Below are 13320 nucleotides of genomic sequence, written 5' to 3' on the forward strand. Positions count from 1 at the left end.
ATAACACACAAGTGGTGGAGAAAAGCTGCCCTGGTGCCTGGTGGTCTGTGCTAACTGCCTAGTTACTCATCACTCCTTTGCAGAGCAGCCAGCCTGAATGGAAGGTACTTCAGACATGTGCATTTTTGTTTAAAAATTCTAGTCTCTTGATATTGTATCTTTCCCTGATTAACTTTGACTAACTACTACTGAGCTGACACACTTGGTTTTACACCAAGCTACATGAACACATGAACATTTTATATATATATATATGTGTGTGTGTGTGTTTGTCTGTATATATATATTTGTCTATCCTTGCTAACACATGACTGCAGAGAAGCAAGTTCAATCCACCTGGAGAATAGAAACCTGGGCACAAATGGGAGTAGAATTCAGATCCCACTTCTGTAACATCAACACAAGCGCTGCCAGATCTTCCTCATGCCAACAGGTCCCCAGGGGTACTCCCCTTGGCTACTAAATATTTCAGCTTTGCATTCTACCCTATCCTGCAGTGCTCTTCATTAAGCACAATCCTGACACACTTTAAAAACGCACACCTTCACATCAGTGAGTCTGCTCATTTATATGGATTGCTCACAAAGTGTGGTGAGAGCAGAGAGGAATGCCCTGGTGTTTGTAGGGCCATGTCTTTGGTCATGGGCATGATTTCTGGGGAGATTTCTCCACAGCAATATAAGATATGCCAGTGGAAACATCAATGGCTCAGGGTAGCTTTATAAAAACCAGCAAACTATGCTGCTTGAAATAAAATATTAAACAAAGAGCAGCTGCCTACCCTTCAGGCCAGGGATAAAAGGCAGTGTTTGAAGAAGTTTCATAGACTTAATAATAATATTAGAAGCAAACATTGGGCCTCTGTTTGCAGTCTTTAGCAGTCTGGACAGGGCTCCATCTTGCACCTTATCAGAGTTAGATGATCAACTCAGTCCCCCCAAACTCCAAAGAGTTGAGGAACTGACTGTTTCTGGGCTTGACCAAGCTGCATCATCTGCTCTTACCTAACACACTGCATGGATAAAGCTGGTTGAGAATGATGCAGCATACATGAACAACATGGCTTTAATGGGTGCTTTGATTTGTATGCCAAAGGAATATAGGAATATGTAAATGTGTGCTTAGGATATATACTCCCCCTTACAGTGGAAAACTCTCTGCAGCAGTACATGAGCACCATACTTATGAAGAAACAAAGCACAAAAATACATACAGCTGACTCCCACCACCTCTGGCTTCACCCTGTTCCACACACAAGTAACTGCACTTTGTTTAGCCAATAGGGTCTAGCACTTCCAACGTGTTACAAACTGGCAGATCCAGAAATTCAGAACAAACTAACACCTCCCTGCAAAGCTTGGCTCACTAACAACCAGGTCACAGTATGTGTAACTGCAGTACTTTGTGCAGGAATGTCCTGTTAGCTTTCTGTACACAGCCTTCAGCATGGTCCAACTACTACAGCATTTAAAATGCTATATAATTAATCTATCCATTCTTTCATCCCTTATTCCTGCCATCCTAGGAAAAAAACCCCAAAACCCACAATAATTGGCAGACTTAAAATTTCTTAGGCTTGCAGAGTTCACCTCAGCAATGAACTCAGTACACGAAACTGAGAATCCTTGTGGACTTCTCACTCTTCACTATATTAAGTTCTAGAAGAGGCCTTGCTATAAATTAATTCTTCCTCATAAAATAACATTTCAAGGTCTTGTCTGCACCTCACTAGCTTTTTGAAATCTCACTTTCCAGTCAGGATTCCACTTACAATAGATTTTCCAGGCATGTTACTGGATACAAGAACAAAGGAATTAGTATCTGCATCCTCATCCAGGATGTGGGACAAAGGTACAGGAAAAGAGGACCAATCACTGTCCATCAGCATTGCTGAGACTCTATAGTTTTCTTCCCGAATATTCCTTCCCTACCAGACACTGGCAAGTCTAAAGGATGAAAAACAAACTGATGAGAACAAAGCAGTGGTTGTCTCTCAGCCAGAACCTCTCTACATGAAGGAAATGGCATGGAGCACAGACAGGCCATGAAGGGAAGAGGGAGCATGTCATACTCCAGCCATCCTCCCTTGCACTACCTTGCCCTGTTGCTCAGGGTGTGAATGATCCTGAGCTTGTGACTCCTAACTGCTTCAGAAAGGGAGAAGCCAACAGGAGTAGGCATCATGTCTTGACAGCTACTGCTGCCCTGGTCATCACAGACAGGAGCTGCCTGTCCCAAGGAGCCCATGTGCCACAGAATGCTTTGATGAAAGTCTTACATATGCAATGCAATTTAAGCTTTAAACTATTCTCTGCACTGTTTCAAGTATGAGATCAACTTTCCTGAATACTGTCATCCCCACATGGCACAATGCACTTCCAAAAAGCATTCATACAATGGCATTGTTATTTCCCTCTCTCTGTTTTGAATACCTCCTCATGCATTTCACTGTCACACTTGCATTTCTCATCACCACACTACATTAATGATTCACAGTCATTCAGTCACCAACTGGTGCACAGAGTTATTTTCAACTTCTCTGTTATTTTCAACCAAGGAACATAGAGTCTGAAGCAGAGGCATTATTAAAGTCAGATTTTAGCTGACAATAGTTTGATTTTCTCCCCCATTTTTCTTATTCCTCAAAGTCATCTGGTAAATGCAGTTTGAAATGTGATGTAATTAGTTACTAATTAGGGTTCAGTTCTCCACTTCAGTTAAATTACCAGCCTAAGAATCAACTGTCAATTTTCAGTGCATTTTACAATCTAGCTCAACCCTCTAACATGCATTTTTCAGAGTGCAAGGCTGGTTTTTCAAAGTCAGCTATTTGGAATGTCTGGTTATCACTCCTCTGATAGAAGCCAACTCTTTTGCATCAATAAGTACAGGCAGTACCTAGACCAAAAATAATAGTGGAAGGAAATAGATACAGCAGGGAGATGATGTACTGCCATATGAGCTCTTTGAATATGTACAAGCTGCTTTTTGTAATAATTAGTAATTACAGTACACATTTCTTAGTTTATACCCATGGAACAGGTTCTGCTGAATTTCTTGACAGACAAAATAGAAGAATCATAACATAATTAAAAATAACTTAAAACTACTGCATTTGCATTGATATGTAGCTTATTCAAAACCTGAAGATCCAGAAGTACCATAAATACATTCAGTCAAGGAAGTAGAGAAAGCATCCAGCTCCTGCCACACCTTTAGAGAAGTCTTCCATTCTCAGCAAAGCATCAAGAGGAATATAGGAAATCATCTGTGAACTGAAATCCCAGTTTTAAACTCTAATTCACAATTATCTTCCCTCCTATCCCTTCTGTAATGAACAGCATTAACAACTTGACATCAACATGGAAATGCCTGCTTTAAAAGTCGTGTCTATGAATATTCAAGCTGTATCTAATGCTTATGACATGAATGGACACAGTAAATAATACGATAATAATTCTGCATGTAAACATCTGCAGTGTGTTTGGATTTCAGAGAGAAAAGGGCCGCACAGAGTTTTTTGGCCAGTAGGGACCCCTGGTGTTTAAGGCAGTTACAACAAGGACAACATCCCTGGCAGAAAGGGAATCCATTCCTTTGGAGTCAGCTGCCTTTCTGCATCCGCGCCTATTGCATCTTCCTCCTCGAAAATCAAGGAACAACACCTAGACGTATTATTAAGTCTAATTGTGAGTGTCTTACGGATTTGTCTTAGTCTTGCAAATGCTTACACAGCACACCCCATGCTCACACAAGCCAGAAGTGGCTACAAAGCGCCTGGTTACTCTAAGGGAGGATGCTGGCGCTTGTCTGCAAGCAAATTTTCCTAAGACCTTGCAAAAATTTCCTGACATGAGGCTGAATTACCGCAAACCGGGCCAGGAGACACCTCTGAGACAAAGTCCAAGAAGCGGGATAAGATGTGGTTATGCAAATTATTTCTTAAATCTCACCGTTTTCATTAGCATAGCGAAGTGCAGGCTCGGTCACCCTGGTGGTGGCACTGAGGAAGGCTCCGCTCTTCCTCGGTGGTTCCCTGATGGAGTCTGGACGCCTTCATCACCGTGCCCTTTTCACCTTTCTCCTTTTCACCTTCTCTTTTCACGCACAGCCTCTTGTTTGCTGTTTCAGCGACTTCCTCACTGGTTTTAGCAAGCTTCCTCCTCCACTCTTTGCAAGCTTTGTTCCCTATTTCTTGCCAAGTTTCATCTAGTTTCTATATTGGTTACAATGTAGAATTGTGTATTCTTGCCCAAGTGTGCCTAGGCACAATGCTTTTAGCCCTTTCAAGATATCCTAATATCCTTGTCTTTCACAGAGGCAGCTGCAGTGAGCCAATACAGCCTGAAAACAGCCATGAAATTCTATGTAATTGCTGGCTTGGGCCACACACCTAAAGCTCTCCATTGCTTCCTCTCTGATCAAGTTCTTCAAAATAACTGGTAAGGCCTTAACCAAAAATAAATCAATCAACTTCTGCATCATTATTGTTTTAAGTTAACTGCTATGAAGCACAGTCCACTTGTAGCAATGGGGAACAAAAAAAACCCCACCCATATTCCACATCTGCTTTCAGAGAAGTCACCTATCTACCATGCAGAATGTTACAAAACCTCTTACTTGTACTTCAAGGTGCCTTTGCCATCCTAACCTCTGATCCAGCCCAAATCTCTGTTCCTCTCTCTACACTAAGCATCATCTTTGATTTTATCTTAGTTTATATTCCAGCTTCTGCAGATAGTGTGTGGGATATTCTGCCTTTTTTAGATTACCTTGCTTTTGTGTCTCATTCCTGTTAGAAAACTGCCTCTGGCATTCCCTGAAATAATTGACGCTCTTGCAGTTCCTAACAGCATTCTCTGCTTCTCGAATTGCCAAAGCATTTGTAGACCTCTCTACATGGAACTAAGTTGTCTTTGGTCTGTACTGCATTCTGGGAGCTATCAGGAGGATCTTTTCAGACTCATCATATCCCTCTAGCATAAATTTGAGGAATATTCCAAGAGAAGTACTGTAGCAATATGTCTTTATTCTATAAGGCAGCACAGAGGATTGTTAGCAAATTGAAATGTATTGTGGGCAGAATTTAAGTTAGCAGTGTCACCATCTCACTTTGCAAACAAACATTTCACACACTTATGTAGGTTTCCATTATCCGAAGGGACCTATAAAGAAGAGAGGTTCTTTATCAGGAACCTCAGTGATATTTCAAGAAAGAATTGGTTCAAAATGAAAGAGGGGAAATAGATATCTGGAATAAATTCTTTACAGAATTCTTCCTTCACCACCGTGGAGGGGGTGGTGAGACACTGGAACAGGTTGCCCAGAGAAGCTGTATGTTCCTCATCTCTGGAAGCACTGGAAGCCAGGATGGGGCTTGGAACAACCTGGTCTGATGGAAGGTGTCCATGCACATGGCAGGGGGTTGGAATGAGATCATTTTTAAGGTCCCTTCCAACCCAAACCATGCTGGGATTCTATGGCTGTGGAACACACAAATGGTGCACTACAGAGAACACATGAAAACGTAGGCATTAAGTCATTTGGGAATAAGGGGGAAGTAACCTCACCTTGGCTCCCTTTTCTTCATTTTGCCTCTGGTTAACATAAGATGCTGATTTTGTTTAGTCTTTGGTCACTAGTCAAACAACTCTGGGAAAAAAAAAACAAACAAAAAACCCCCCACACCACAATCTATTTAATTCTAACATTTTCCATTTATCTCTTTACAACGTTTTCCCACGCTTCCCGACAAGCGGGTCCCAGTTAGAGTCAGACAGGCCTGCAAAGCCGGCTTTTCCATGTAAAGGCTGCTTTAGTCACGACAGGACGGGGCGGGGAGCGCATTGCGTGCCGAGGCACCGCCCCGGGAGCGGCGTCACCGGCGGCCGGCCCGGAACGGAGCGGAGCCGAGCCGAGCCGTGCCGTGCCGTGCCGGCAGTCGCGCCATGCACTCCCTCGCCCAGGAGATCCGCAGCTTCTCCAGGGCCAACCTGCGCAAGCAGCGCACCCGAGTGACCACGCTGACCGGCCGCAGGATCATCGAGACGTGGCGCGGCGCCTGCCTGCACATGGAGGAGGAGGAGGAGGAGGCGCCGGGCGGCGGCTTCGTGCAGGACCTGAGCGCGGACCTGCAGGTCGGAGTGGTGAAGCCCTGGCTGCTGCTGGGTGAGTGCGGCTGGGGAAGGCGGGCACCGAGAGGGGCCGTGGGGGGTGCTCAGCGCAGCAACCTCTGTCTCTCTCCGCAGGCTCGCAGGATGCTGCTCACGACCTGGAGACCATGAGAAAACACAAGGTAGCGTTGCACCCACGTACGGATGTATCCCGCGTAATGCGCGCAGTGCGCTTCTCCACCGAGTTAAAATTCCTAAAATAGTCTCCGGCGAATCTGAGGAAAACTGTATCCCACTTGCGTTTTCTAAAGGCTGCTCCATTTGCAGGTGGATGGGTTTCTGTTGGCTTCACGAGAAGCTGAAATGCTTTCAGAGAATCCCAGAATCTTGCAAGGGACTTGTGGAGATTATCTAGTCCAAACCCCCTGGCAAGGCAGGGTCACCCAGAGCACGTGAAACAGGAACGTGTCCAGGTGGGTTTGGAATGTCTCCAGACAGGGAGACTCTGTGACCTTCCTGGGTACCTGTTCCAGTGCTCGGCCACCCTCAATCTAAAGAAGTTCTTCTCATGCTGAGGTGAAACTTCTTGGCAATTGCTCCTCATCCTCATTGCTAGGTACGACTGAAAAGAATCTTGCTTCCCTGCAGGGGTGATGATTGTTCAGAGCTGTTTAATGGAACAGATTCCTACGCTGCCGTATGCATTCCCACTTCAGACACTAAGCAGCACCATTCCCTCTTGCCTTATGTGAATTGATGAAACTAGAAAAACAAAGAAGCTTCTCTAAGTCTGTCCCAAAATGTTGTCTTTTTACTCTTCTCTGTTGCAGTAATGGGGTGATAAGGCCTTTGGACAGTGGTGGTTCTGCAGGACAAGCCATGCACCAGGCTGGCATCTGGTGCCATCTAAATGTCACTTTACTGTAACCTTAAATAACCCACAACCTGGCTGTAGCCTGGACAAAGCAGAGATGGCAGGAGGCTAGAGGTGGTGTCACCTGCCAAGAACAGGTGTAGTTTACTCTGAAATCCTTCTGCTTCAGCAAATGTTTCTGGTAACTAAGCAGAAGGAATGTTAAGCTGATGGGTTAGAGCACGGTGAAATTTGGGGGATTGTTGGGTGGTCTGTGCTCTCATTCCTAGTGCTTTGTATTTTCCAACTGTGATGAAAACTCCCTTTTCTGTTGAAAATCCATTTTTTAGTCTGTTTTTGAGGAGTTTTCCAGTTTCTCTCAGAAATCCCCTGAGATTTATCACAGTATGTTTTAGGACACTTTGAAACTTTGCTTGGAGAAAAGCACACCATAGACATGTATGTAAAACTGAACATTGCATCAGTGTAAGGTAGAGTCTGTGTATGCCTAAAGATTAATTTACCTCTGTTACTGCTTGTTTTGCTTGCTATCTTCAGAAAATGCCTTTTTCTTTCTTTTATTTTGTTGACTTAGGTCACTCATGTTCTAAATGTGGCATATGGAGTCGAAAATGCCTTCCTTAATGACTTTATATACAAGACCATTTCTATTCTGGACCTCCCAGAAACTGATATTACCTCCTATTTCCCTGAATGTTTCGAGTTTATTGAGAAAGCCAAGATCCAGGTACAGTATATCCATAATTAATGTTAGTAGTTATCCTGTTTAGATTATTTATAACACTACTTAAGAACTAAAGCAGCTTCTTTTGTTAAAAGAAGATATGGTACTAAATGAATAGTTTTGCCATTGTCTTTCTAAATTTTAAATAGAAAATCCAAGTAATTTCTAGGCATTCCTAGAGACATGGCTCTGCTGTTAATCTTCATTCCCTCCAGCATTGCTTTTTCAAAATTACTGTCTTGAGTTTCACAGAATTGCTCCTTCAATACATTCTGACCAGGGCTTGACTTTAGACTACACAATTGCATCCTAAATCCAAGTCACTACCCCTGACAGAAGGAAATGAAGAAAAATTATTTATTGGGGATGTTGTTTTGGATTAGAAACCAACCTGGATTAGAAGCAAGAAACAGGGCTCTTACAGATCTGTGTGGTTTATCATCAGCTGTTCACCATCCTAGTGCTTTTCATTATAGAATCATTGAATGCTTTGGGTTGGATGGGATCTTAAAGATTATCTAGCTCCATGGGCATGGACACCTCCCACTGGAGTAGGTTACTCAATGAAGATGCTATGAATCCACATACAGACCAAAAATATCAGAAAATGTGTTAGTAGTCCTGGAGCCAAAAGTCATTTAACTGCTCACAAAACCCTAAAAGGATGTGACACAGAAAATAGGCTGAAAAACCCTTCTGGGGTTGCTTGGCAGAGCTACCTGTGGCCAGGAGCATTCCCAACTCAGAGCTGTTAAATTCAGGCTTACTGCGTAATTCACAACAACCATTATTTTGGTATCTTAAACCATAACTCACCAAACAAACATTATTGCATGCTATTCTACCATATCTCCCAGGGTCAGGGTTTATGTAGATTGGGATAAAAGATGATCTTGCCCCAGTTTTGTGTCGCAGTGTTCTTTCCTTCTCTCATTTATAATTTACAAGCTATGTGATAACGTATTGTCACTAAATTACCTTTTCAAGGTTTCTAATTACAGTTTCCAGTTCATTTCTAAAAGAGAGTTGCCATTCACAAATGCACAATTTTGCTTTCTGCCTCTGGTGTTTATATCTCAGTTACTATTTTGTAGGTTAAGGAGTTTACAGGAAAACTTTTACAACAACATTTGTAGTTTTCTGATGGAAGAGGTGGATGAAAGAGAAGGTAATTGGTGGAATAGTTGTTCTCCAGGATCAGTTCAAAAAGCACATGATAGTGGCATACAGAGACAGATCTCTGGGTGGTTTGAATTACTTTATTTGCTTTGCCAAAATAGTTAAAAGAGCTCATGATAAATTGTATCATGAAGTGCTCTTCTGTTTTAAGTAACCACAGAGATACTACTGTTTCATCTCCTAAAACGGGGGAGGAAGAACACTTCTCTCTCACTGGTGAGAGAACATAAAATATGAGAAATTATTTCTAGAACATAGTTAACTCCACAAAGGAAGTATGAGAGCATGTGAATTTGAGGATGCTAGTGAAGCCTGCACTGTTCTGTAAGTCATTGCCAGCTGGGTACTTGTAACAGGATTCATGTTTCTAAAACTGTCATGGCTCAAGTCTCTAGACATCATGGTACGATTTCTGATACTGATCAGAGCTCAACTTTTCTTCTAGGCTCCAACTTGGCAGGCAGGTTTTCCATGACATGTTCAGTGACCCATGTCAAGTCATAATACTATGAATGAGGGATACTTTTTAATATGTTTAATAGCTAATAATAAAACTTCTGAAGTCTTGTGTTTCTAAAGAGAAAATCTTTGCTTTTTCATGAACATCCCTCGTTATGCTCCCCCTGTCTTTCCTAAGGAAAAAGCCTCAATTTCACTGCAAAGTAAAGTGGATCCATAAGGAATTACATTAGCCTTCAACTCCACTAAAAACTTTATGCTTCATTTAAATTTCTTTCCTTGATGAGGCTTTTTGCCCATTGTATATAACTATCGTATAATCATCTTTTCTGTTGGTGCAAGGTGATTTTATTTCTCTCTCTGTAGAAATTTTTTAAAAGCCCACAATTTGGTCTTGAATCTTACATGATTCTTGCAAGTCCACAGACTATTTCTGGGCTGGAAAACTTAGGGTATCAGGATCAGAGCAAGGAGTTCTTGGTAAATAGAGATAAATTTCCTGTCTGCAGTCTGTTTCTCACTTTTATTCTGTATTCATAGCTACTACAAATTAGTTAAGAATGACATACCAAATTCATTTTTGTATGGATTGTAAACAATGGGCTTTGGCAAGGAAAGATAAATATTCTCATTATTAAAGTTGGTTTAATATTATGGCCCAGATTCATTAATGTTCAATAATTTTCAGGATTCATGGATATCACTATATAATTTTTGGCATTGTAAAAGAAACCAGTTATTTTAAAAGATACATGAGACTTAAACGTGAAAGAGGGAAACACAGCATGAACTGTACAAAGGAAAAGAAAAATCGTTTCCAATGCATATTATTTACCCTCAGTGCCTCTGCTTGGAATTTCTCCAACAAGGATAATAATGCTGCATTTCATACTTCTTTGTCTTGTTATTTAAAGGGTGAGATTTTTGGAGCAGGAACCATTTTCTGGTCTCTGTGTCTATGAAAGTAATTGTAGCTCCCAAATCTGTAACATAAGCATAAGTTCCTGGAAAGGAATCCTGGTGCTTAAAAGACCTTTTTGTCCCTGGTAAAATGCCCATTAAGTAACTTGTGCCTGTTAAGGGCAGACAGAACAGGCTATTTATATCTAGAACAGTTTTGTTTAGCCTCAAGTATCTGAGTACTTCATGTCATCTTTCAGTATTTTCATTCAGAATGTGGAAGTGCTGAGGGTTTAGTGGTTTCTTTTTGTGTCAAAGGGGCATTTGGTGGACAATTTCGACTGGGGCTTTTCCAGGTCATAATCTGACATACAGACATGACAACATCACTTAGCCTGGGCCCTGCAAACATTGCTTAAGACATGCTAGATTGTCTAGTTGTCTTTGCAATTATTTGGGTTTGTTATTTCTTAACAAAACTTCCAGTGTCTATAAAGAGCTTCTCAGGTGTCTCAGGTGTCTCAAAGATTGTGTGGGAAATGTTTAAGTAGGATAAAACCAATTAATTTCATATATAATTCAGGATAAGCCATTGAATTAAAAATTCTGGGGTTGAATTCAAACCCCTGAAGAAGAATTTGTGAATTTATGGGAGGTTGAGTAGATTTGGATTTTGCACCCTAGTTCACAGTGAAGGGGCTTTAATTGTACCAGTGGTGTGATGGGAAGGAAAAAATCTATTGCAAATCAGACATCTTTTCTAATTTTTCTGTTCCCATGCATGATCCCTGTTACTAGAATCTTCCCTGCAGAGTACACAAGAAACATGCAGCTGGAACTACAAGATATTCTAAAATCTACCTCTGTGCTTAGCTATTTGCCTTGTTATGTTTTTAACCTTTAACAAGATACTGTCAAGTTCCTTTCCATATTGCAAATAAAATCTGTTTCAAAATTGGCACCCAATTAGATCAGATACTTTAGTATCCCAGAAGTCCCAGGTAATTTTGTTTTTACATGAATGGGCTGCTGTAAGCCCTCAGGAAGAAAGAAAGATGATGTGCTTTAGTACCTATAGTATGAATTAGGTTTGACAAATTTGGTAATAATAAAGCATTTTGGGTAGAAAAATACTTAATTTTATGCTTATATCATGCTCATATCTGTGTTTGGACTCACTTATATGTGTAAATATTTGCTTTGAGCTCAGCAAGGAGGTTTCAATAAGTCTTACAAGAATTTTATATATGGTTTCTTACACTTGTCATCTACCTAATGAATATCCCAACTGATGTTTCATTTCTTTCTTGGAGGATGGCGTGGTTCTGGTTCACTGCAATGCAGGAGTCTCCCGTGCAGCAGCTGTAGTCATTGGTTTTCTAATGAATTCAGAAAGACTGAGCTTTGCCAGAGCCTTTTCCGTGGTGAAAAACGCAAGGCCTGCAGCTTGTCCAAATCCTGGCTTCATGGAGCAGCTTCACAAGTACCAAGAACAGATTGTAAAGGCAAATGGGAGCATAAACAGTCATGACTGATCCAAAAGGAGAAGTGAAGCAACCTGTTTTGACTATACAGGAACTGTTGGATGTACTTTCATCTGTAATTTTGAAATCCCCTTTTACACGTGCATTTTCAAGTCTTTATTTATTTTTTCTTACCCTCCTTTGACCCTGTTTTTTTTCCAGCATGTCACCAAAAGGCCAAATGGTGTTGTACTGACTTCAGAGAAGTTTTGCCTAAAACCTGAGCACTAATAAAAAGATAATTTTCCTTGAAATATTAGAAAACAACAGAGTGGTGGTTTGCTTACTGAACCATCAGAAAATGCAGGCAATTGAGAAAGGAAGTAAAATAACTGAGATAAGTTGCTTTCCTTGCAAATCTGTGCATTCCTAGTTGGTTGTAAAATCTAGATAACAAAATGTTCATATAATGAATTACCTTGATATTGGATTTTAAAATTATATTGCAACTATAGATGATATGATTGAATTTTGTGAACTAGCCAGCCATTAATTTTCTTTTTTTTTAAATTAAAACAATGGTCTTTTGAGGATGCTCAAAATGTATGGGATGTTTTAATGCTTTGTGTATTTATAATGTTTCTCATCTAGTAGTGATTTGATTTGCACTAACATGACGAGTCCAGTCTTGCAACTAGCGGGTTTTTTTTCCTGTAAATAATTTCAGTAGAGACACAAAAAATGTTGATAATGATCTGTCCCTGCCCATCCTACTGTCTTTTCTTCACATCTGGTCCTCAGGTGCTGTCCCCCTCACTCCGTTCCTCATCACATGTAAAGAACAGACATTATAGGGTCTGTAATTTTGATAATTGTGACCCTCCTGAGAGATCCCAGGCTGAAATTACTGCCTTAATATGTCATACTTTAAAAAAACCAACTCTACAGGATTTTAACAGTATTTTGTGGCCTTATTGCCAGCTCTTAATGATTTGATATATTAATATGAAACAAAATAAAGAGAACACTGTGTTTGGATAAATTGTGTGCTGAAGTGATTTGGTTTGAAGATTGGCGTTCTGTCCTGGTACCAGAAGTTTGAACTGCAGTACACCATTGTGATTGAAGCTTCTCTTGTTCTCAGTATGAATTGCTCATGCTGAAGAACACGCAGTGACAGGACAAGGGGGAATGGGCTCAAAGAGGGGAAGCAGGTTGAGATTAGATTATTTACACTGAGGGAGGGGAGGCCCTGGCTGCTCAGAGGAGCTGAGTGTCCATCCCTGCAAGTGTCCAAGGCCAGGCTGGACAGGGCTTGGAGCAACCTGGCATAGTGGAACGGGCTGTAAGATCCCTTCCAAGCCAACCCATCCCGTGACTGTATGCTAACATTAATGCGGGGATTAGGCAGCCCCAGCGCATCTGATCCGCCGTGTCCATGGGGCACAGCTCACGGCGCTGTCCCGAGGGACGCGAGGCTGCGGTGCCGGCCCAGAACCGGCGGCTCTTTCCCTGCGGAGGCCGCTCCGGGTTCTCAGCCCTTGTGAGGTAACCGCGGCTCCCCCAGCCCTGCTCACACCAGGCCCTGCTCGGAGGCACCGGTTGCCA

The 13320-nt window shown here is 41.6% G+C and overlaps 1 protein-coding gene across 1 annotated transcript; it reads left to right on the forward strand.

Annotated features, from left to right (window-relative positions):
* The first annotated feature begins 5888 nt into the window (after positions 1–5888).
* DUSP19 (dual specificity phosphatase 19) lies at positions 5889–12754 on the forward strand. Its single transcript, XM_033065227.1, has 4 exons — positions 5889–6168; positions 6249–6295; positions 7562–7714; positions 11563–12754. Exons 1-4 carry the CDS (start codon positions 5949–5951, stop codon positions 11782–11784), a joined length of 642 nt encoding a protein of 213 aa, XP_032921118.1. The 5' UTR covers positions 5889–5948; the 3' UTR covers positions 11785–12754.
* Positions 12755–13320: the final 566 nt, after the last annotated feature.

Source organism: Catharus ustulatus, chromosome 7, assembly GCF_009819885.2.
Source record: "Catharus ustulatus isolate bCatUst1 chromosome 7, bCatUst1.pri.v2, whole genome shotgun sequence".
In the NCBI taxonomy this organism is placed as follows: Eukaryota; Metazoa; Chordata; class Aves; order Passeriformes; family Turdidae; genus Catharus; species Catharus ustulatus.